At 32.2% G+C, this 25,069-nt stretch overlaps 3 protein-coding genes and 1 long non-coding RNA gene across 5 annotated transcripts in view; 2 read left to right on the plus strand and 2 right to left on the minus strand.

The window, feature by feature from the left end:
- Window positions 1-2,385, minus strand: part of LOC126739640 (uncharacterized) — a 109,774-nt gene extending 107,389 nt beyond the window's left edge. The window contains exons 1-2 of the mRNA XM_050445409.1: window positions 2,240-2,385; window positions 1,401-1,473 (exon numbers count right to left, since the gene is read on the minus strand). Coding sequence (XP_050301366.1) covers window positions 1,401-1,473; window positions 2,240-2,262 — 96 coding nt within the window. The 5' untranslated portion in view covers window positions 2,263-2,385. The remainder of the gene's footprint in view (window positions 1-1,400; window positions 1,474-2,239) is intronic.
- A 5,656-nt stretch (window positions 2,386-8,041) lies between these two features.
- Window positions 8,042-9,266, plus strand: LOC126739648 (translocator protein-like). Of its 2 annotated transcripts, none has more exons than XM_050445422.1 (4): window positions 8,042-8,156; window positions 8,247-8,507; window positions 8,571-8,665; window positions 8,928-9,266. In XM_050445422.1, exons 2-4 carry the CDS (start codon window positions 8,258-8,260, stop codon window positions 9,081-9,083), a joined length of 501 nt encoding a protein of 166 aa, XP_050301379.1. In that variant the 5' UTR covers window positions 8,042-8,156; window positions 8,247-8,257; the 3' UTR covers window positions 9,084-9,266. The 2 variants fall into 2 exon arrangements, with proteins under 2 accessions (XP_050301379.1, XP_050301380.1); XM_050445423.1 differs by having other exon boundaries at window positions 8,094-8,185.
- Window positions 9,267-12,626: 3,360 nt separating this feature from the next.
- LOC126739646 (dipeptidase 1-like) overlaps window positions 12,627-25,069 on the minus strand; it is a 28,274-nt gene continuing 15,831 nt past the window's right edge. Inside the window, exons 7-8 of the mRNA XM_050445419.1 lie at window positions 19,819-20,088; window positions 12,627-14,248 (exon numbers count right to left, since the gene is read on the minus strand). Of these exons, the coding sequence (XP_050301376.1) occupies window positions 13,986-14,248; window positions 19,819-20,088 (533 nt within the window). The 3' untranslated portion in view covers window positions 12,627-13,985. The remainder of the gene's footprint in view (window positions 14,249-19,818; window positions 20,089-25,069) is intronic.
- On the plus strand, window positions 19,309-20,142 carry LOC126739650 (uncharacterized). The gene is made up of 2 exons (XR_007661674.1): window positions 19,309-19,369; window positions 19,837-20,142. It is a non-coding gene; the product is annotated as an uncharacterized LOC126739650 (long non-coding RNA).

The raw sequence follows: 25,069 nt of genomic DNA on the forward strand, positions 1-25,069 counted from the left end.
ACGGCGGTCACACAGCCAAACAAACTCTTGTAGTTAAAGGAAGAAAGGGGCCACTGGGCACAGAAATTACCCGGCTTAGGTAGAAGATTAAGACTGTATTACTTAGTATGGTACACTGAAGCTATACTATCTAGAGGATGGTAAATAGGGTATGCAAATTACGCTGAACCTTGACTTAGAAGCAGCAAGCTGGGTCAGCGATAAAACCTAGAAAAGAAATATCATATACTCCTTGGAAGCACAAAAACTCTCAAACAACTTTTGTGCAGGCCGCCCTTCGGGATGGGTGAGAATATATATAGAACTCTGCTTCTGCGAAGCATTCAATAAGACCAAGCCGACAGTCCTGGGCCAAGCCAAACCTTCACCAGAAAGGATGAAATCTACGCCACTAAGCAAAGTACAGGGCTTCTTAGACGTAACAAAACTAAACATGTGGAAGTAAATCTATGGGACATGATCGAACTGCAACAAAGCAGACCACAATGCAGATAATCAACCAGGTATCCCCAGCGAGGAAATTTTAGTGAATAAACGGACATCAAGCCCCATACTACCGGTGCTTCAAGAACTACCGGTATTCTTAAAGAATGTCTCCGCAGAAAAAAAAAACAAATAAAGCCAAAATGTACAAGGGTTTTTTTTCTCACATTGGCAACGTTGTTATAAATAAAATTATTCACTAGTAATCTGGATGAGCGAAGACCAAGTGAACTTTGTTAAAATTTACATAAAAATGTAACGCCACGTTGCCGGCATACCTTTAATTTCTAGGTCATTCCATTTTTCCTTCATGAACATACAAGGAAATAAATGAATTCCAAAATATTCGGATTGCCTATTTTACCACATTAATACTAAATTATCATAAGAGGTCAAAAAATATTTCAATTTTTAAGAAGTTCGATTTTCTGATTAATAAACACAGTATGAAATTATTTAGTTCTCAGTATTAGGGATTTTAAAACAATAGTTGAACATGATTGCATCCTTTGCGAAGGTTTTTTTATTTATTATACTTCTCGAGTATTGACTGACAGAAATTCGTGCATACATCTTCTGACAAGCGAGATTTAAGTAGGCTATAAAATATTCGAAGAAGAACCTTTAATGAACACATCATGAAATAAGCATAATTTTACATTTTCATGATTTCTTTCCAGATAGGATGTTTTGAGTTTTAAAATTAAGAAACATCATTTTAACATGATTCATACATTTTCTAGCTGACCGATAATCCCGTGACCATAAAATTTAAAAAAAAAAACGAAATTCGAACGAAACGAATTCAACATTCTGTTTAATATCAAAGAACGTTGGTATAATGACAATATAACCACTTAACCAATACCAACGTTGGACTAAATAAAATTTAAATAACAACAACAAAAAATACTTACGACAAATATTACTTCCTTAATACATGGACGGACTGTATCGCCACTCTTTGACACGACCATTTTTTTCAGTCTCCTACAATAAAAAAAAGAAGTTTTTTAACTTTTTAGTTTTAACTTTTTTTTTGCAATTAAAGTTCTATTTTATATGAGAAAAAAAAATCTTTAAATTGTCAACCGACGAAATAAATGTGAGCACTTTTCTTCGTCGCAGAAACTCTATTTTGCGCGCCAAAAGACTCTAAATCTCCCTACAAGCTCTAAATTTCAGTGCACACTCTATTACCTCCGAAATAGAGGCGCTTATTACTGGAGCTAAAGAGTGTAAAAGAGCGAGTTCTTCGGGGGTGAATTGGACATGTGATATGCCCGCGCAATTTTAAGTAGTTTTACCGGGGGCGGTTCGAAACTTGTATGTAATTTACCAGTGAAAAAGTATTATAGGGTTGTTTAATGTTAATTTTTAACCCATATACCGAGTGACTTATAACTTATAGTTTAATATGCATATCTGATACTATAACAACTTTTGGTAAGTAGGAAAAGTACTACAAATTCAGGTCAACACTGTCTATATAGATTTTCAAAGGCCTTAGTCTTTGACCGAGTTACCATAACTAAAAAAACGTTTAGCAGTCAGAATTAGAAATGATTAAAATGTAATTTTTACGTACTCTGACTGATTTAACTGGAATCTTTAATAATTAAAGTCGACTTACATAAAATTATTTGTTATGCTTTAAAATCACCCTAAACAAATCAGCTTTTTACTCATTTAATTCTATGCTACCTAATTACGTTTAATTAATAATTAGTTTAATTTTGCGCATATTAAAACTTACCATTTTTTTCCGAAGCACCGCATAACTAAATTCGAATCGAAATTGCTAAGTTTCTAAACAAAAACTAAAATATCTTCAACCGAAGTACATATGTACATATGGGTCTGGCTAAATTAAAATAATGCTATCATAGGTGCGACCTGCTAAAAATAAAACCACGCGTACGAATGCAGTCATTGGTATAGGAGCTTTTGGATTATGATGATGCCAATCAAATTTAAATAAGAAAACATGACACACTACAACAAAGTTTAAGATTTGCACAAACAAAATATTAGAGAGTATATTCCGTTATTTTTTTAAAGTCAGGTTTAAAAGTATTAAAGTAAATATGTAAAATATATATTTTTATACAGGGTGTCAATTTGAAAACTTCCCACCCCTATTATCTCGAAACGGGTTAGGTTTTTATAAAATCGCTAGGACACGTTGATTTTTTTCGAACACACCTTATTTTTTAAATTTGAGTGCTGCGTTGCCAAGTTAGGGTTATTTAAACATTGTTAAATTACTTATTATTAAACATTATTCCTGTAAGTGTTTTAATTACGTTAAAGCTATGATTTGCATTGAAACATGTTATTTAGGTTAATATTATTTTTACTAAACATTTGCATAGCCGTTACAATTATGGTCTTTACAAAAGCACGCCTAAAATTTATTTTATTAACACATCTACTTTAAGAGGTGTTCAAAGTGTTCTCCATTGTTCTCCAAACAAAAATAAAGTCTATTATCAAATTCTTCCCGAACATTCTGAAATACCTCTTCTGGAATAGCCCTACTTGCTTCTGTAATTCTTCTTTTTAAATTTTCGATATCATCAGGCTGAGTTTTGTAAACAACCGATTTTATGTGCCCCCATAAAAAAAATCTAACGGCGTTAAGTCTGGTGACCTAGCAGGCCATTCTATCGGTACCCTTCTACCAATCCATTGGTTAGGGAATCTGTTATTCAACCACTCCCGCACTGGCCGAAAATAATGCGGCGTAGCTCCATCTTGCTGAAAGTGTAGTTCGTTTTCTTGCAAAATGTTACCAACTTCATTTTCCAGTTCAGTTGTTATCAAAGGATCAATTACATCTTCAAGTAGGTGTAAGTAAAGCTCTCCAGTTAAGTTTTGTTCAATAAACAACGGTCCTATAACAGCATTTCCAAGAATACCGGCCCAAACATTAATTTTTTGTGGCCGCTGTGTAGCACCCTCTCTGAAAATGTGGGGATTGTCCTCACTCCAGTATCGACAATTCTGTCTATTGACATGGCCGTTTAGGAAAAAGGTACATTCATCACTGAAGCAAATGTTGCTTACCACAATTGCACGAGTGTTTATTAAGTTGGACATAATTTCGCAAAACTCTATTCTCCTATCAAAATCGTCCTCATGAAGTTCCTGTAAAATTTGCATCTTGTACGGATGATATTTATGTAACTGTAATGCTCGTCGTACAGTTTCATGTGACATTCCAGTTAGACGTGCTACTGTACGGAGAGAATTGGTGGGTTCTGCAACGAATGTTCCCAAAATCTCTACTTGAGCATCTTCGTTTAAAACACGCCGACTTGCCCTTTTTTTGTTTTCAACTGAACCCGTTTCATTAAATTTAGCTACTACGTCCAAAATGTATCTGTGACTTACATTACAATTAGGATTTCTATTATTAAAAACTTCTGCCGTTCTTCTTGCGCATCTTCCTTGCTCGCCATAAATAAAAATCATTTCAATTCTTTGCCTAAGCGTGTATACCATAGTAACTAACAATAACACACAAATTATCGAAATAAATTTTAACTGATTTAAATACCTAGTGACATTGACTGGTAGGAAAGTTCAAAGATAGTTCTAGAAAGATATATCATCAAGTGTACCAAATCGCATACCAAACTGGTGTACAAAACGCATGCAAATTGAAGATTGTGTAATCTACGGAAAAGTACCGGGCCCAAAAATGAGACCACATGGTGCTAAAAGCAACCCTAGACTGGGACGTGATAAGAATACTAATGAGCCTTCGAACTATAGGGGGAATTTACCCACATCTGTTATCCAGCTGTTTGGACTTTGGAAAAACTTTAGATCTGCTAGAATGTATAAAAAAAAGAAAAAGCCCGGTAGTCTGGAATATATATTTGTTGTGAGCACTCGTGTCTTATTTAAAAAATTTTGGTCGTTTACATAATGTTGAAAGTTTATTTTGGCGTTTTAATATAAATTAATTTTACAATTGAGTTCTTAAAATATCGTCGTCCGATGAAGATGATTTACTTGCAGTTTTGCATTTAAATAATATTAACCAGGCACCAGGCAAATTTCCAAGGCGGTTTTGGGTGCCTCCCTTTTGGCAAGAACAAAGACGACATATAGTACTTTTAATGTTTTTAAGGAAGTAAACTTGGATCCGGATAAATTCAGGTTATTCTACAGGATGACTCAGGAGACTTTCCAACTTTTAACTGAGAAAGTCCGCCCTTTAATTCAAAAAAAAGAATACGAACTACAGGTTCACTACGAGGTCAGTATAAATATGTTTCATAATATTTTAAAGCATAATATAATTTTTTTACAAGTAATAATAGAAGTAGGCCGTTATTTAATTTAAGGTTAGCTAAGTAAAAAAATCTGTTGTCAAATTTTTATTTATTTGTCTTATAAATAACATTGAGATGTTAGAATTATGAAATTTCTATTATTTGCGTTAAAACAAGATTCAGCTTGTTCTTCCTGCTTAGGGTTGTTCCAAAATAGATTGGTATCTTGTTGGGGTGCTGGTTGAAGTACTGTAAACTGAGCAACACTACTATTTTGAGATTGTTCTGAGCACTGAGTTGGGGTCGAGGGATAAGGTACTTCAATCACACTTTTTTGTTCGAAAATATCCAATCTTGAATCTTCTTTTCTGTTCTGAATTCATTGCTTGGCATGTCCGAAACCATAATTAATAAAAATGAAACTTCAAGATTTTGCGTTACATCTTGTTGAAATGCAGGGGTTCCTTTGGACTCACGTCTTGATTAAAAATAATTAAAAGCCGAACGATTGATATCTTCAAAAGTAGTTCTTGTTTTGCATCTTTTCGATGAAAAATTCTTACTACTTCCATTCTGGGTCACGTTTTTTAGCTGAGATTGAATTGGTTCCCGCTGTACGAACTTTTTTCGCTTTGTCTTTGAATATCGATCAGTGTGGATATTTGGAGTAATATTAGTTAAATCTTGCTACTGCAATTAAAGATCTTCTTCTAGGTTATTTTCCTGTAGATCGGCCACCTGTATAGCATTATTTGATTCATCTAGGCTCACCAAACTCGTCTTGACGTTCTATTGCCTTTCAAGAACCTCGATAGATTTCTTTTCGTCTAGCTTTGCAAACGTTCCCACTGTGTTGCTTAATTAATTAATGACTACTTTCTAGCTAAGTCAGATTACTCGATTATGTCATAGAGAATCCCTCAAGGGTCTACTTTGGGCCCACTGTTGTTCTCTATTTATGTTGCGGATATATATAAGCATCTACAATATTGTAGTTAAGATACAACAGTATGCGGAAGATTCGCAAATATATATATATCATTCCCTGAAAGTCAGGTGCAAACTGCACAAAACTGTTTTAATACTGACTTAAATCATATTATTAATTTTGCTAGAAATCACAATTTAAAACATAACCCTTCTAAATCGTTTGTAATATTTCTTGGTGGTACCAAACTAAAACTTATGAGAATTTTGTTCCTAAAATAAATGATACACGCTTTTCCAATAGTGGAGGAAGCTCAAAATTTAGGTATTTATCTGGATTCTGAACTATCTTTTATGTGAAGCGAAAACTAGGTATTGCCTATATGCGTTTGAGGAAACTCTGGAGCATTAAAAAATATATACAGTCAAAGACAAAATATTTTCTCTGTAACAGTTTGGTCTTGTCTATTATGGATTATGGAGATGTTGCTTACGGAAGTTCACTAACAGCGAAAACGACAAATTCAATTCAAAAATTACAGAAGTCCTGTTAACGTTTTTCTTTTAATATAACATACAGAGATCACATTACGCCTCACTTGAATAGGCTTTCCATTTTATCAATGACTAACAGGCGCAAATGTCATTCGCTGAGTTTTGTGCATATAGTTTTAAAAACTGGTCAGCCACCTTATTTGCGTCAGTTATTTTACTGTGGTCGACATAACCATGATACGAGGTTATAATAGGCGATAATTTCTTAATTCCGCAACATAAAACTGCGAATTTCCAAAAATCATTCAGTTATGTAGCGGACAAAATAAAAACACAAACATATACATTTACATATATAAAGAGTGTTAAAAGTAACTTATTGACCAAACAATGAAATATCTTGTGATTTATATATTTTAATTTTTTTGTATTTCTTGTTACATTATTATAAGTACAAATAATTGTTTTATAAAGAATAAAAATTGAATCCCTCCATTATTTTTTAATTTAATGTGTATGTGATTGAATATGTGATTGAATTGATCTGTGTATCACAGGTTATTGCTTTGATTAAATCTATTATAGATTTCTAATTGATACTATACAAATTGCGTGCATCTACGGTTTCTTTTAGCTTTTAAAGTGAAATAATTTAAGAGAACTGATTACTCCGTGTGTTCATACATAAAAGTTTTTAGGATTTTATTTTATTTTATTGTGTTTTATTGTAAATCTAGGTTTAGGTTTTAAGTAGACTTAGGTTTTAATTTATATAAGTATAAGATTTTTGTATTAGACCCTTTTATATTGCTGAAAATAGTATATTTATACTTTTAACGGGTGGCATCCCGCAGATATATCGACATCTTTGTGGTGTATGGGTTTTTTATAATCGCGCTGCTTTCCTGATTTGTCCTTTTTCGAAGAATTGACAAGATTATTTCTGTATTACTTACTGTATTTTATATGTATATTTTGACAAATAAAAAGGATTTATTTTTTTTATTGCACCGTTACTGGATAGCTGGGAATTATCCAGAACCTCTGAATGTGAAAAGTCAGCAACTTCTTCAGAATCCTCTGTTCTCTATAAATTGCTTTTGCTTTTTCGAGAAGTGGTGAAAGGGTTCAAAAAATTCATATATTCTGCTAAGTAATACTGTTTATATTTTACACATCCAGATCATGAAGACACATATTTCTTCTTTTGTCTAACAATAATACTCAATATCTGTTGTGAGGTTTATGTCTCCGTGTATTTTTCTTCAATGTAATGCCATGTATTTAGTTTTCTTTTTCCATGGGAATATAGAGTCTTTTAAGATCTCCTCGTATACGTCTTGAGTTTCCTGGGCATTCCTACATACTCATCATGATCATCAAGCCCTCTTATTACATATTCTAGAGCTACGTTAAAAAGTAATGGTAAGTTCCTTTAATATATGCCCAGCAAAAAAGTTTTACTACAGAACAAACGATTTTGGTTTAAAAAAAGTGAAGAAACGACATTTTGTTAACAGAACATAAAGAAGGGAAATCAAAAAAACTCTCATTTTTACCCCAGAAATATCCCCTTAAACACTTGTCATTTATAGCGTATATTATTAATCAATTCTAATTCAATAAGCAATTATGTTACTAACATCAAGACAACTTATTAAATATCACCCAACTAGGAGAAAAACATGCTAGAAAAAAACACCTTTTCACACAAATTATTTATTTTAGACCTATAGCACCTATAAATTATTTCCAATACATAAAATAAACCATATTGTTATTTCCGACCAATATCAGGTCATAAAGGAGTAAATTGCAATTCTTAAGCCCCAAAATTAAAGATTATAGCCTACATATTTTACAGCCGTTCAGAGAGATTAAAACTAAATTATATAAGATAAGTAAATAATAGATTCGGAATAGTTTATTATGCACAAGTCATCACATTTCAACGCCTCAGATAACGTATGTTGAATTAGGTGTTAAGGTGTTATGTAGCAAGATATTTCAAGGGTGAGTTTTAAATATTTTATATAAAAAACATATTATTTCTAGGTTTTATTATAATGGATAAAACAAAATCTGACCGAAAGTGGTTAACGGCGCTGCAAGTACTGATAGCCATGCTGATTCCTAACTTAGGGGGAATACTAGGAGCAGTATTTTCTACAAATAGTATACAAGGGTGGTATCTAACTTTAATTAAACCAAGCTGGACACCACCTAATTGGTTGTTCGCCCCTGTTTGGGTAGTTTTGTATTGTCTTATGGGTATTGCGTCTTGTTTGGTTTACAGGCGAGGAGGGGGATTTAGAGGTATGACTAATTTAAGCTGTAGGAACCCTTTGAATTTTTTTTTAAACTATTTATATTTTGTAGATAAAGCCAAATGGTTTTTGTCAATTTATGCGTTAAACTTGATATTGAATTGGTGCTGGTCCCCAGTGTTCTTTAACGCTCGTGACATATATGCAGTAAGTTTGTGATGACATTCTTTTTTATTTAACTTTTGGACAGTTTCTAGAATTAATAAGTAGAGCAGGGATTAGAATTCTAATCATTATTTTAATGTAATGAATAACCGATTTTTTTTATCTGACTTACTCACTACAAGTTTCTGAGTCAAACAACTTTATTTTAATGTTTTTTTTTAAATTAAAAATATGCTGGTTAAATAAGTTTTTCGATATCTATATTTTCAAACTAATATTTTTACGATTTCTGTTTTTCTTTTAGGCGTTTATTTTAATAATTTTCATATTGATCACTGCCATAATAGAAGCTGCAGCATTTGGATACATTTCTTGGATAGCCGGAGCTCTGATTTTACCATATATTGCTTGGCTGACTATTGCTACATCTCTTAATGGCTGGATTTATTATAATAATTAAATTGTTTTTATTAATGTTTATTTTAATTTACGCTAAATATTGCACATACATATTGTTAGTATCCTAAAAGCCACTTGGGTATATACTATTCTATTCAAGACACTCTTTAAAAAAAGCGACTGCCGATCAAAGCGTAACAACTATGCAAGTAAAAAATTAATTAAAATCTGTTTTTCAAATAAATGTTTTTTTTATTTAAGCATATGTTTAACGTCGTCTCAGACGAAAAACAGAATTTAACTACGACGTACTCGGGTATGAGGTGTCAGATGAGAAATCATATCGAAAAATACTTAAAGTTATGTTTTTTGTCAATTTTTAAGACTCTCTTACATTTTATTTCTCAGTAAACTAGGTGAATATCCTTGAAATATTAATTTTCTTACGTAAGCAATACGCATTTTACTCATTATTATCACCAATTCATTACTAAGTTACTACCTCTATCGCTGTTTTTCCATTGTTGAAACTTTTGTCGGAATTGATCAGGCACTATCTGATCGCCTACGAATTTTTTTCTCGACTGTTAAAAGAACAATTTTATTCCATAATCCGTGTTAAAATCTTTATTATTGCCCTTGTTTCGGAATTCGTAGCTATGACGCCATCTAGGAGTCATGCTTTAAAACAAAAGGTAAATGAAATCATTGAAAGAAATAATGTGTGTAAACTTTGTGGGTAAAGTTAATAAATATACCTGGACTGCTATTGCATATGGCCACGATACCTAAAAATGTCCACTGCATGGTGGCCGTCATTTTTATAGTGGTTGTGTCCTTTTGATGTTGGTCACTCTGAAAATTTTCAGTGTTGCGAACAAAAAATATATTAAATAAGGGCGAAGACAGACGCCGAGACAGCGACCGAGTCAGCGTGCCGACTATTCAAAATACATACAGGCCATACAGCGGCACTGTATGAACCAGGACATTGTCTAGTTATATTATGATTCAAATTTACGTGAGTTGCTGATTATTGCAAAATGGAAGATTTTATAATTTTCATCTCATTGTTTTATTTAATCTTGAAAAGAAAGAAAGAAAAAAGGAGAAGAAGGACAATGTGGGTACATCCGATTGTTAGCGAAGGGGAAAGAAAACGCATTTTTTACAATTTATTTTTTGATATAAGGCAAGATGAAGACAAATTTTTCAATTATTTAAGAATGACTTCCTTTGATGAGTTGTTGAATACTATTAAGCCAAATGTAACTAAAACAAACACCGGTATGAGAACATGTATTCCTGCAGAGGAAAAACTGCTTATTACTGTCAGGTAAGTAATTATTAGATGTAGATTTACTAATAGTAATTTTATTCAGAAAGTTTTCGACAAATACTAAATCTTGATTATATTAGAAAACGCTAAACTGGGATTCCTCTTCTGGGCTGAAATTACTTAGGTACGATTGGGCAGAGCCAGCTGGAGGAGGATTTGGTACAGGAACTCTAGATTGTTCTTGGTAGTACAAAGAGTTTTTTTGAACTGCATATGAATAAGTATCAATCACGTATATACTTCCATTTTTTATTTAGTAACTCTTCTGAAAAAAACATATTAAAAATATATTTACTACATACATGTCTCTACTTTTTCCGGCATTTTCAATGAATTCATTTATAATTTTTATTTCAGGTATCTAGCAACTGGATGTTCCTTAAAAGAACTGTATTATAATTTCCGAGTTGGAAGGTTTACTGCCAGCGCCATGGTCAAAGAGATTTGTAAAGCAATTTTAGCCTGTTTAGTTGAAAAACCATACCAAAATTATCTACAGAAAAATAGTTGCAGATTTCAATGGGATTTGAAAAAAATGCGAAAATCCTGAACTGCATCGGTGCCAAAGATGGTAAACATATAAGGCTAAACCAACCACCAAATAGTGGTTCTATATGCACTATAATTACAAAAATTATTTTTCTTGTGATTTTAATTGTGAGTATAGCGTATATCGTCTGCAACAGGCGATATAGCTTCCTCCTTATTTAAACGTATTTGGTTTAATGTTTCTCAAAACCGAATTATTGTGAATTGACTGTATGTGTTGTTTATGATAGAATAATATATAGAGTTGTTAATTTTTACTATGTGAACCCTTGCTAATTACAAGCCCACATAAAATCATCTGTATTTTGATTTTTATAGATGGTTGTGCCTATTAACGCGGAAACACTGTACATTCACTATCCCAAGTTAATTAAAATTTTGTCTCGTTTTAGGTGAGGATTACTTTCTTTCATAAATTGTAATGAAATTTAAATACCTTAAATTCTTAACTAAATGTAATTTTCTATTTGTAAACATAACCTCTCAAAAACTTTAATTGTTTTGTTTCCCTACAATTGGCACAACTGAAATTTGTCAGAGTGACCAACATCGAAATCACGCAAAATGGCGGCCACCTAGTAGTGGTCATTCATCGAATTGGCAGTTCAGGTATACTTATTTATTAAGTTCGTGGTGTTACCATATAATAATATTAGATTCCATTTCCACTTTCGTACCGTGATACCATCATGCTTTAAAATACAAATAAAGGTATCTGAAGTCGACAAGGTAAGCAAACATAAATCGAACGAAAATTAAAACAAAACTAAACTCATACGAAAGTTAAAATTCTACACGCGTAAAGCCGTTACTTATTAGAGTTATGCCTATATTTTACAGTTATAGGATAGATTATTCCTTATGTAGGTTATATTAAATGTTTATCTTTAAAAGCTTATGGAAACCTACAAGTATACTATCTATTATATAGAGTAAATGAAATATACACCTTTTTAATGACCAATTTTTTTAAATTTGTTTCTGGCTTATCCCAATTTATAAGTGTCCCCATAAACGATGTATAATTTACATCAAATTGTACATCTATGCTCACTACAGAAGACAAACAACTTTATATTACGAGGTTTTTTTGTCCTGAAAATAGAACGACACTTCGAAAATTCTGCGAAAGTATTGGATATGTGTGGTATATTTTAGATCGAAGATCCTCCTATCACTTATAATTATTATATTAAGGCTACTATATTGAGCAGACTGATCTTGATATTACCTTCGATTCTGAATTTATGTTCATACAGTATATTAATAATCGTTGGGTCAAATCAAAATTGGAGTTTAGTTATATAGTATCTTAGGGTTTTTTTACCGTTCGTCAGGTGTGAATTAAAACAATCGATGCACGAAAATAGTCCACTGATTTATTTCCACACTTGAAAAAAATGAAACACGATGACTTACGACTACTGGAAATATTTGTTTTCATCGTATTTATTTACTACTACTTATATCCGATTTAAATATCGCGCCAATATTTTGAACTTCAGTTTACTGAACGGTCACCCACTGACTCTCCAGACACATCTCCTTACATACTTGGCTGACCATGATTCCGGAAGTTACAGTATAAAATCATCATTGATCTGGTTCAAACATTATTCTGAATTAAATTAAAACTTGATATGTTTTATCAATGCCTGAAAGCTACGATCTTCTGTGATACGTGGCTATTTCTTCACACAAAATGAAACCACCTAATATATATAATTTTTAATATATTTATTCTACATAAATAGGGGTCACCTCTAATAAACATCTTGAACGCAACAACACAATAGAGTTACACAATCTCTTTCTCTCCTTAAAATATATCCACTTAATAACAATAACCAATAATAAATATGGTCTACAAAAATTACCATTTTGCGACAAAAATCATCAGCGTTTTTGCTATAGCACCTATTTTCTAACATATTTCGAAACATCAATTTTTTTCTGGAAAAAAAAATTACAACAATTTTCCTCTTAAAAGCGCCTTAATGTATATATTTATATATAAAGGGACATAAATCACAACCTAAAAAGTCTCACGACTTTGATTCTTATATCTTAGACGCAGTTACGTTTTATGAAAAATCTAAAAGTCACTTTGTAAATTATGGTTTATAAAAGCCTAAAAACTTATAAAACTCTTCATTTATTTTTTTTATAAAATTTTCGACATATGTCTTAATACAATGTTTAAAAATGTATTTTATTTGTCTAAAAACATCTCAGTCACTCGATAACATGACAAATTTTAGCCTAAAAGGGGTATAGAAAATAATGGAAGATATCCAATTTTATGTTGTTATCCATATTGAGTAATATTACTTATAATTTTGCATCAAACAACTGACAACTTTTTGCCTTCCAGCGGTATATCACTTTCGGTAGCCATCTTGGATTTCTACGTCAGATAATAGGAGAAGCTTAGTTTGACAGAACTGTCACATGATTGTGCCTTCATTCACTCATACATGGTCGCGTGACGTGCATGATAATTCTGTTAATATTTTTAAATATATAAGTAATGTTACTTAAGATGGATAACATTCTACAGGGTAATTCTATGATTCACTTGCATGCTGCTCAGTTATATTAACTAAGTTGATTTTCTGGAAAAGGGTATAACACCTAAATAGATGAAAATTTTTACCTAAGGATTGTAAATTTGAAAACCCATTTGTGCGTGGGAGTTAACTAGCTATATAATGCAGGTTTAATAGTTCACCTACTAAAAAACACACTTTTGTAGGCATTTTGTGTATACAAGTTTTATAAAAACCAATTACAAAAAATATACACCTATTTTAAACGTCAGTATATTTTCTGCCAATTTTGTTTTTTTTTCTTCTATAATATTTCGGGTGCGCAATTAAGATTAGTAAAAAAAAGTTTAGTAAATTGATTGATAAAAATATGACACTAGTTTAAATCTCTATAGGCCATTAATTGCACTCCCGATCTAAACTTAAACCCTAAAGCAACTTTTTACTGTGAAACAAACCCACCTATAAAAAGCGGCGCGTCAGGGTTTCCATTAACGAAATTGATATTTAAAATAATCAGCATTCGTCAAGAGTTTTTTGAAATACACTCCTGGGCCTCTCGTCTGGGTCCGAGGTCCTCGAAAGGCAGCACATCCATTTTTTTCCACTCATCCCTAACTTCTTCTACGCGTTTAAACACCCTTAGGAAGTTAAGACCTGCCAGCTTAAGAATGTCTTGTTCTGACCAGTCGGAATCTGCTAGTAACTCGGCGAATAAGTGGGGGTATCTTGAGACGTCATTTAGTCCGGAAGGAGTTACGTTTATACCGTCGTATCCTGCTCCAATACCTAAACAAAATTAATATTTATATTTTTAATTTGTATCGAATTTTCGGAGGCCCTTTCTTCAAAAAATTAAAACTGATAATAGATTTTTATATTTAAGAATTGCAAAAAGAGTCTTGTGGATTCTTGTAATTTCTAGGATCTATAACAACCTCGTATTAAAATAAAAATAGAACTGATGATATCCATCCAACGTCGAACGTTGGAAAGTATATTATACAGGTCTGACTGCCTCAGATCTTGAGTGCGTGGAGAGCTTTAATTTTTATTGTAATGAAATAAATTCCTTCTTGAAATCTTTTGAAGTTAGAAGTTATCTAAAAATTAAAAAAAAAAACATTTCCTTATGTATTGGTTTTCTTATCGATAAAGGTGTTTTTATCTTTTAACTTTTCTTCCTAGAAACTGATAAGGTTGTCCTAGAAACTTAATATTATTTTTTAAGGAAAATCATATATTTGCGGGAAAATCTATTTATCTTTCTCCATGCAGTTGACATGAAGTTTTTGTCTTCTGTAGCGACAACTGCTCGTTCTTTCCTTTTCTAACAAGAAGCCTGAAGATTTTTCAGGCTTTTATTTCCATTTTTTTTTGTTTCTATATTGAACTTTTTTTTTTTTTAATTCGCGGGTCCGATAAAGTTAAGGGACGTCTAAAACCCAGTTTGTCAAAGTATTGTGGTCAAAATATTGATATAAAAGTGAGGATGATTGGAAAAAATACAAAACTTTGGAAATTATGAAGGTTTTTCTACATACGCTAAATACGTAATTATTGCCGGCTTGCACAAGGTTTTTTAGTTCTTGATTTTGATATAATTAAAAAATATTTATATTGAGGCAATTTTACTTTTTGGGGGCTATTATTGTAAATTCATAGCATTTTTTATCGCATTGTACCCCTTTTACTTACATGCTTTGTAATTTACACACAAGAAAAATAAAACAACAACCTTATTGACGCAAATGGCAGTGGCTTCAGTATGTCCCCAGTAGTATTTTTTGGTTTTGTCTGGAACACTTTTTAGTTAGATGGGTTGGTTGTGGACTCAATTTTAGATAATAAAGGCATAATATCGGTAGTTAGATTTTACATTACATGAACAGGTCGTCTGTCTTATCACGTAAGGGCGAATCTCAGAAAAATTGAAAATTGAGTTAAGCTCGCCAAAAAATTACTGAAGCCTCATATTTTTATTTCACGAACGGGCATATATCAATATTTTATATTTTGGCTGTTCCACTATTTATTTCTTTGGTCGTATCTCAAAAAAGTTCAAATTTTAATCTCACGTATAGGCCTAACTTAAGATAGGCCCATACGTCTGACTTAAAACGCATGCGAAATTAAAATTTTCAAAGCGTCCCAATCAATTTTTTCATTTTTTTATTTTTCTTTTCATTTTTTTTTTTATCAGGCTGGGTTGGAAATATCGTCGATGAATCTATATTTAGTAGAAAAAAGAATTAGACAATAATTATACAAGTTCGTTCAAAAATCATGATTTTTTTTTCTTTGTTTTAGAATAGACAAAGCAGAATCCTTAATATGGATATTCTTGTGATTTGGAAAGACAACAGTAAAAATGTTGTGAGTACAAATGATCTCGTTAGCTTGGACAAACAAAAACAATTCGGAGTAGGTGCGAAAATTAAAATGAGATATGATAAAATATGGTATTATGGGACAATTATTGCCACCGAATATGAATAATTAGATAATAAAGCAGGTTTAACACATTTGCATACAAGTTATGCATCTTCAGAATCTGAGAACGATAAGCCCCAAAAAAAAAAAGAAAAGAGTCCAGAATGGAATTTATCTGATGATGAACCGCTAATTAATCTGAAAAATGTCTGGCTGCAAGGGTCTTCTGCTGATTTGAAACATAAAAAAAGACATTTATAACGAAGAGGACAACTCAGGGATCTGTAAAGTTGCAAATTGTCATAAAGAAGTGTGGGGCGCGTGTCATAGATGTTTTTTTTTTAATTTGTTGGGACCACTTTGAAGATAATGACAGCTGTAATGAACACAATTTTAACCGAAAATACCCGCAAAATAAAAATAAAGATCACGAAGATAGAATTGAAAATATCAGGAGTGTTGTCCAGATAGATAGAAACCCAAGTTTACCAGAGACTGAGCAAAACAACTTTAATACTGAACCAGAAGATTTCATTGTAGAGGGAACTCCAAGAGAGCAAGAAAGAAACAGTCACATAAGAATTAATAAACATCATCAGCTCTGCAACTAAAAAAACTGTTCCAGCTAGAAAACTAAAAGATGGTTGCAATAGAAATACTTGCAATAAGTTTGGAAAGAAATGTATTAAATTTAGCAATGCGGATCGGCTGAAATTGTTCGAAATGTTCAATAATTTAGGCGACTTACATAGCCAAAGAGAGTTTATTGTGCGCCATATTAGTATAATGAATACGAAACAAAAGACTACCCAACGAGAACACTCGAAAAGACAAAAGACAATTCAGTATTATGTAACATTAGAAGGAAATCGTTTGTTGGTGTGCAAGCGTTTTTTCTTAGAAAAATTCGGAATCACTGATAAGATGGTGCGAAGTGCCATTTTAAAAAGCAGCGATTCAGGCATTATTGAAGAGGAAATGAGAGGAGGTAGGCAACGTTCCGAAGCCATTAAAGAAAAAGAACGCATGATTCGTGATGCTACAGGCATTCATATTGACCGATTCCCAAAAATGGAGTCTCATTATTGACGTAAGAATACGTCGAGGCAATATCTGCACCCAGACCTTACCCTACATAAGATATATTTGATGTTTTTAGAGGATTGGACAACGAAGAATGAAGAAAAGCCTTCCTTCTCGACTTTTCAGAGAGTCTTCAAAACAAAAAACTTATCCTTTTTTTACCCTAAAAAAGATCTTTGTTCGTTGTACACAATTGCCAAAACTGGAACAGCACAGCAAATGGAGCAGTTGAAAGAGAAGTATCAAAAACATGTTTCAGAAAAAAATAAAGTAAGGGAAATTAAGGAAAACAAAAAACAAGAAGCAAAAGTAAACAGCTCTTTGTTATGTGGGTGTTTTGATCTTCAACAGGTGATATATTTACCCACCTGCAACGAAAATGCGTTATTTTATAAAAACAGGCTGGCTAATTTCAATTTAACGTTTTATGATATTGCCAGCAAAGACTGTTTCTGCTGGACGTGGCATGAAGGCATAAGAAAAAGAGGGGCATCAGAAATATCGACGGCAATTTAAAAAACCCTGCAGTATTACAATGACAATGGGGTAACCCAAGAACTGGCCCTTTTTTCTGATGGATGTCGAGGCCAAAATAAAAATACTGTCATGGCGGCAATGCTTCTCTATGCTGTAGCTCACTTAGAGAATTTGAAAGAAATATCTTTAAGATTCTTCGAATCCTTTCACGGATAGAATGAAGGCGATTCTGCGCACAGTGCTATAGGTTATGCAATCAAACATGCAGGAAATATCTACGTTCCATCTCAGTTACACCCAGTTTTTGCACTGGCAAGACAGAAACAGCCATACAAAATGAGATCTCTGAATACTGAAGACATTTTCGATTTTAAACAGCTTTCAAAAGATGTAAGGATTTTGACCGTGAGGAAGAGCGATTTAGGAAACCAGATTAAGTGGACAGATATTATGTGAAAGTTAAAAATGATTCTCCAGACCAGATCTTTTTTAAAATGAGCCACTATCAACAAAATTATGATAGTTTGTCACTAAAACGAAACCAACAGCATAATATTAGAACGTATGAGCTCAGACCACTGAATGCTGGCCCAAACAATATTAGTAAGGACAAGTACCAGGATTTGGTTTCTCTATGTTCAGGTGTTACTCCTGTGATTAGACAAAAAGAGTATCAGGATTTCTTTAAATCTCTGGCTCATCTTAATGACTAATAATTAGTTTTTTTATTAGTAGGTTGTAGTACCTTAGTTTTCACGTCTTTTCAACCAAAAATTTTTCAGTTTTATGAGAATTACTTTGACAGTTTTTCAATTCCAGTAGGCTTAATAAATAACGTTATTATGAATCTTTTTGTGTTACTCCAAGGGCGTATCTCAGTTTCGCCTCGCCAAATCAGTCCCACGTAGGGCGTAACTCTTAAAATGTTTTTTTTCTCCGCTATTTGTAAATCACTTAACATTGTTTTATTACAACATTCTTTAAGCTATATAGCGTTAGTTGCTACATACAAAGAATCAACAAGGTATAAAAATTATTACTGGAGTTATTCACAATGAAGGAGCGTAAAATTATTTAAAATCGCATTTCTGAAAAATGAGTAAAACTGAGATACGCCCTTACGTGATAAGACCGACGAGGTGTTAACAAATAGGTATTATTTATTTAAATTATTATTTATTTATTTAAATTATTTGATATTTTATGTAATTTAATATATAATAAGTATAAATTAAAAAAAAACATAATTTAAGATATTTAATTATTAACAGGTAAATAATAAGGAAGTAATAAATAATAATATTAGGGAATTATAGGCACAAACACGGGCAGCCCTATAATTCCCATTTTCTAACTATTACCCATTCCCTAAGTAGGGCTCAAACGACTACCTAACCCACTATTTAGCGCCAACCCAAGGGTCCAATCCCTTTTTGCAATCCCAACTCCACATGTGCACCAACCATACAGTCCCTTGTGCGTACACGGAGCTGCCGCCCCATGTGCGCCTGCCTTGTATGCGCACACGGGGCTACCGCCGTGCATATTTTATGATTATATAAATAAACAAATACTTACCTATAAGGAGACAGGACAGAAAATAGGATAATCGAACTAGTACAGTAGCCACTTCCAATAAATTATATTTGTTGACGTAAGTGACACTTGATAGTCTTTTTTATTTATGAATAAATCCGTATTTACATATTTATATTTATATAATGAATATATTTATATATTCCTGATTTGCGTGTGGAAATTTGTGTTTATGACCTAAAGAACTAATGTAAATCCTTCAAGGTTACATAATTTTGTTATTTAAGGCTTTAAATTTAAATTAATAGCATATATAATGGTCAACGTGATGCCTAGTCGCAAATAGAGTGTAGTTAAGCCGGGTGTAATTATGAATTATACGTAAGTAGAAATTCCTTTATAATTTTTAAAATTTTGCATTTTTTTACTTCATCCTCACTTTTTATCAATAAAATGTTCAAACTCAACATTATATGTAAAAATGTAAAAATTTTCAAAAAAAAATCGGTTTTTAGACGTCCCTTTAACTTTACCGGACCCAAATTCGCTTTTAATTGAAAAAAACAAAACCTTAATTTTCAAAATTTGAAATCGTTTTTTTTTCTTCGAGGCATTCTAAAATTCCGGAAATTTTAAACTTTGTTTTTTCCTCCTGGTAATTGAAATAAAAGTACATTTTCCCTCTCAGCGACCAACATAAGTAGAGAGTCTCTGAAACTTTATCGTTCTCTTTTTTAATAAGGCTTTCCCAATTATTTTCTGTTGCATGTTAATATATGGGTTAATATAGTAAAAAGTGAGAATATCAAAACATTTCCAAATTAACTAACCGACATGTTCTATCCCAGCGACTTTCCTAATATGATTAATATGCCGAATAACGTCGTCCATGGTGGCGTTGACGCTGCACGCCACGTGATATGCATAAAAGTTAACCATGACGAGACCACCGTTTCGAGCGACCATCTTCAGGACATCGTCGGGAACGTTTCGGGAGGAATTACACAGAGTGTAGGCGGCAGAGTGGCTGAAGATGACGGGGGCTGACGAAACGTTAATGGCGGACATTGCGGTGTAGACTGATGAGTGGGATAAGTCAACTAAAAAAAAAATTATGTATATATTTTTCAGGAAAAATAAAGACGACTTTTCAATATTGTTTTTAAATTTTCCGGTACGATATTTCTTAATAAAGTATCGTACAAATTTCGGTTTTTTTTTCAAGAAAAAATAAAAACGTTGTAAATTATCAATTTTTCCTGTGAATATGTTCGGAATTTTCTGACAATTTATATTTTTAAGTGGAATATTGTATAAACTAAAATCTGGGCAATAAAAAAAAATTCCAATTCCGGAACTATTCTACATTTCTAAATTTTTTTTATGAAATATAAATACATCACATGTTGTCTTTAAAACACAGAAAGTCTAGGAAACATTTAAGACAGTTTCTTAAAATTCTATTGTTTTTTTAATCTTTCCGAAGTTTGCCGGAAATTTACACTAAAGATGACACGTAAAGACGCTTTGAATAAATCTGGAAACTTTCCACTGTTTTTTTTTCGGAATTTTATATTTTTTAATCAAATATTATGCGAAATATTGTATAAAGCTAATTAAAAAAACCATTTGTAATTTTTCAAGTTATCGTGTTTTTTTTGGATAATTCAGGAGTTTCCCGGAAATGTTTATTTATTTACTCAAATATTGTGCGAATTTTCGCATAGGTATAAGCTAGGAGAGAAAATCGTTTGTAATTAATTTCTCGAAACTTTTTTTCTGGAATGTGCTGATAATTTATTCCATCCAGTTTTGTTAAAATACTAAATACAAAAATCCAGGAAATAATTGATATATTTAAAATTCGTATTTTTTTCGAACTTACCGGAAATGTATATTTAACTAGACATTGCTTAAATGCAAAATGTCGTACATCTAGAGAAAAATTAAATATTTCGGCTTCTATGCCCACTAACGAGAAAATTCCAATGGTTTTGTCTTAGTTTAGTCATTCTGAATTCAACGAGAACATCCGCGAGATCGTAGCTCTTATACTAGCTGAGATATCGCATTTTTGGAGCCCATTTTTGGCCTCAAAAACGAGGTCGAAAAATGTCTTTTTCCGAATTTTCAAAGTGCTCTCATTTAGTTAGTTCTGCTCGAATCCCATAATAACCCGGTGTTTTCGTGATGTGGGTGATAAGCGCAAGACGATGGTATAGTTAGTTCGATTTCGAAAAAATCAATTTTTGGTGAAAAAATTCGAAACGAATATTGAAAAATCCCAAACTTTGGAGGTCGATATCTCGGCTTCTATGGCCACTATCGAGAAAATTCCAACGGTTTTGTTTTAATTTCGCCATTTTGAATTCAACGAAACTAATAAATTTTTTTGGAAAACTATAAAATTTATGATTTTTTCAATAAAACGTTTTATATATCCAGGAAATTTGTGTTTTAATTAAACTTAATATTTAAATTCAAATTCAAATCTGTATTATTCAAAATTGACACAGTACAGTGTATGGAATTCGTCCATGTTCAAACAAGCTAAAATTGCAAATATTATATACCTAAATCTACACTAAATCTAGTTTACATACTCAAAAACGTAATTAAGCATACAAAACAGTAACAGAAATAAATATATACGTTACAGCTAGTTGTTACTCCCAAAGGTAAAAAGTCTTAATATCATAGTAACACTTCAAAACTTAAAAACCTTTTAATTTCTTTTTAAATGTTGACAAACGATTGCAATTTTTTATGTCATTTGGTAATTTATTAAATACTTTTGGACATATTTTCAGGATAAAATTTTTTGAAAGAGTTAATCTAGTACGCAACAAAGATAAATCATTTCTTAGTCTAGTTATTTCTTAGTATAGGATAGTTATGAAAAAAAACATTTGTCACAAATAAATTAAGATTTTTAAAAACAAATAAACATACTTGAAATATATACATACACGGAACAGTTTAGATCTCAAAGTGACTAAAAAACGATCTGCAGGAAGTTTTAGGAGGTACTACCGACATACATCTTATAACTTATTTTTGACCAATAAATACACGACACACATACGCCGAGAAACCCCAGAACTGGATCCCATACAGAATCCTAGAGTGGATTATGGAGTAGTATACACAAACCAACTGGTTTTTATCCATTAAGGACCTAATATTTCTTAAGGCATTACAAAGACTACCTAATTTTGATGACAAATCATTGCAATGTGCCTCCCATGAAAGAGTGCCATCTAGTATCAAGCCATGAAACTTGATTGTTTGTTGTCGTTGCAAGAAATTACCATTATTACTTAAATGCATGTCAGGATCAAGATTTAATCGACCCCGATGAGTGCAAAAAACCATATAATTAATTGTTTTCTTGGTATTAAGAAAAAGTTCATTTAGATGAGTCCGTGGGACTCATGGTGTATTGTTACGGTACGATTATATTTACATAAATATTTTGTTTTTAGGCAAAAAATGGCAAATTTACCTGGCCGAAGTAGGGTGAATCCCAAGTAGGGTGATGATAATTACGAAACCGTCGTTAGTACCTGGCTAAGGGAGTTGGAAGCTTTGGACGAAAATGAGGATGATGCTGGTACTCAGCCACAAGAACATGTACTAGAAGAGCTGCTATCAGATGTTGATGATGGTGATTATATTGAAAGTGCACATCAAACAGAATCAGAAATATCCAATGATTCAGATCCAGAATTAGAGGAGCCCGATACTTCAATCATCGAAACACCATCGAATACTTATTATTATGGTAAGAACAGGTTCAAGTTGTCTCCCAAACCTCCAACACGAAATATTAGAACTTTAGCGCATATTATAATTCGTCTTCCTTGTAATAAACCAGCCGTTGCTCAAGAAAACCCATTTAGCCCATTGGAGTGTTTTCAACACATTTTTGATCTACGTATGATGGATATTGTTCTAAAATGGACTAACAAAAAACTTGAAAACATAAGATCAAAATATGTTAGGGATTACAATTTTAGAGAATGCAATCTTATTGAGCTGAAGGCCCTTTTTTCCCTTCTTTTCTATAGTGCAGTGTTCAAGTCTAATCGTGAAAGTATACTTTCACTATTTGCTACAGATGGAACTGGGCGTGAAATCTTTAGAGCCTATATGTCAATGAAAAGGTTCTGTGCATTACTGGTCGCATTACGATTTGATGATTTTGAGAACCGAGAAGCACGCAAAATTGTAGATCCAGGATGCGCTATTTCTGAAGTCTTGGATTTATTCAATGAAAATTCTCAAAAGTGCTATAGTATTGGCGCCAATGCGACAGTTGATGAAATGCTTATTGCATTTAGAGGTAGATGCAAATTTAAAATGTATATGCCTAGCAAACCCGCCAAGTATGGCCTCAAAATGCAATGCTCAGCAGATTCTAGGATTCATTAAATTTGTAATACCTGGTTTGTATACTTGATTTGTATACTGGAAAAGGTTCTGATGCAAGCAAGTCACTTCCAGAAGACATAAGAAAGTCTATTCCCACCCAAGCGGTTTTGCGGCTTTGTAGGCCTATCTTCAACTCAAACCGCAATGTAACAACAGACAATTGGTAGTTTTCAATGGAGCTACTTACTTCCCTACGAGAATAGAAACTAACTACAATTGGGACTCTAAAAAAGAATAAAGCCATAATTCCTAAAGAGTTACTTCCCAATAAAAATAGAGATGTTGGCACTACATTATTTGGATTTACAAATCATTGTACCTTAGTAACTTACGTCCCAAAGAAAAATAAAACGGCGGTTCTTTATTCTTCTATGCACCATAGTAATGAAATTGGCCCCAATACTGGTAAACCCATCATTATAGAAGATTACAACAATACAAAAGGAGGTGTCGATTCTGTTGACCAGAAGTGTTCGATTTACAGCTGTAGCCGCAGAACTACACGTTGGCCCATGGCTATATTTTTTAGAATTTTAGATATGGCTGGTCTAAATGCCTATATACTGCACCAAATCCATAAAAGGGCTCATAAAGCATTGGCTGCTAATCTTAATGAAAATAATCTTAGAAGTCGCCTATACAACATCCATAAAAGGGCTCATAAAGCATTGGCTGCTAATCTTAATGAAAATAATCTTAGAAGTCGCCTATACAACACAAAGATTCCTCGCCAGCTACGAACATCAATATCAAATATCATAGGCATAGAAGTACCAGAAGAAGTTGATCCAAAAATTGAGAAACTTCCAAGAGACCAAAGACAATATTGTACCTTATGTCATTATAAAAAAAGAACAAAAACAGCATACCTTTGCTGTAAATGTTTTAAACCCATTTGTTCGTCATGCGCAAACAAAATTTGCAATAATTGCGTACAAAGAGAATAATTTTTTTTACATGTTTAGCATATGCACGTTTTTTCTTGTGATATATGTTACCAAAACTAATATTTTTTTTTTATTTTTTTAGTGTATTATATGTTTGTTTTTTATAGAATATTATAAGGTTTTTGTTTTCTTACATTTTTTATTTGATATAACAATAAGCATACACTTTATGTTCCTATTTTAGTAAATGCAGTGTTTCGGTTATTAGAATAAAGTTTTTTTATATAATTGTCGTTTTATTTAACGAAAATACTTATATTATGACAAAAAAAAATAGTAGTTTATGAAATCATCAAGAATAATATTTTTTTTAGCCAATTTTAAATGTGAGTCCCCGGGACTCATAGTTTCGTTTTAAAGTTAAATTTTCGACCTATCTAATTAAGGGTTAAAATAAATAGCTAAATTTATTGGGTTTGTAATTAGTAAGCCGTTATTCTCTATATTAAAATATAAAAAATCCTTTTTTTTATTGTTATTTAGCTCAGACATGATAGACCACATTGTCTTCCTAGGATTTTCAGATTTTGTTATTTTATGCTGATAAAATTGTTTTTTACTATGATTAATTAATAATTTATGCTTGACACTTTCACTTCTATATGTCGTCTCCAGTTCTGGGATCACCCCGTCGTCGGTGTAAATATTTAAAATTTTTGCTAGATTTTCTAATTTCATCCGTTACCCACGATTTTTTATT

The sequence above is a fragment of the Anthonomus grandis genome, chromosome 8 (genome assembly GCF_022605725.1).
Source record: "Anthonomus grandis grandis chromosome 8, icAntGran1.3, whole genome shotgun sequence".
Taxonomy (NCBI): Eukaryota; Metazoa; Arthropoda; class Insecta; order Coleoptera; family Curculionidae; genus Anthonomus; species Anthonomus grandis.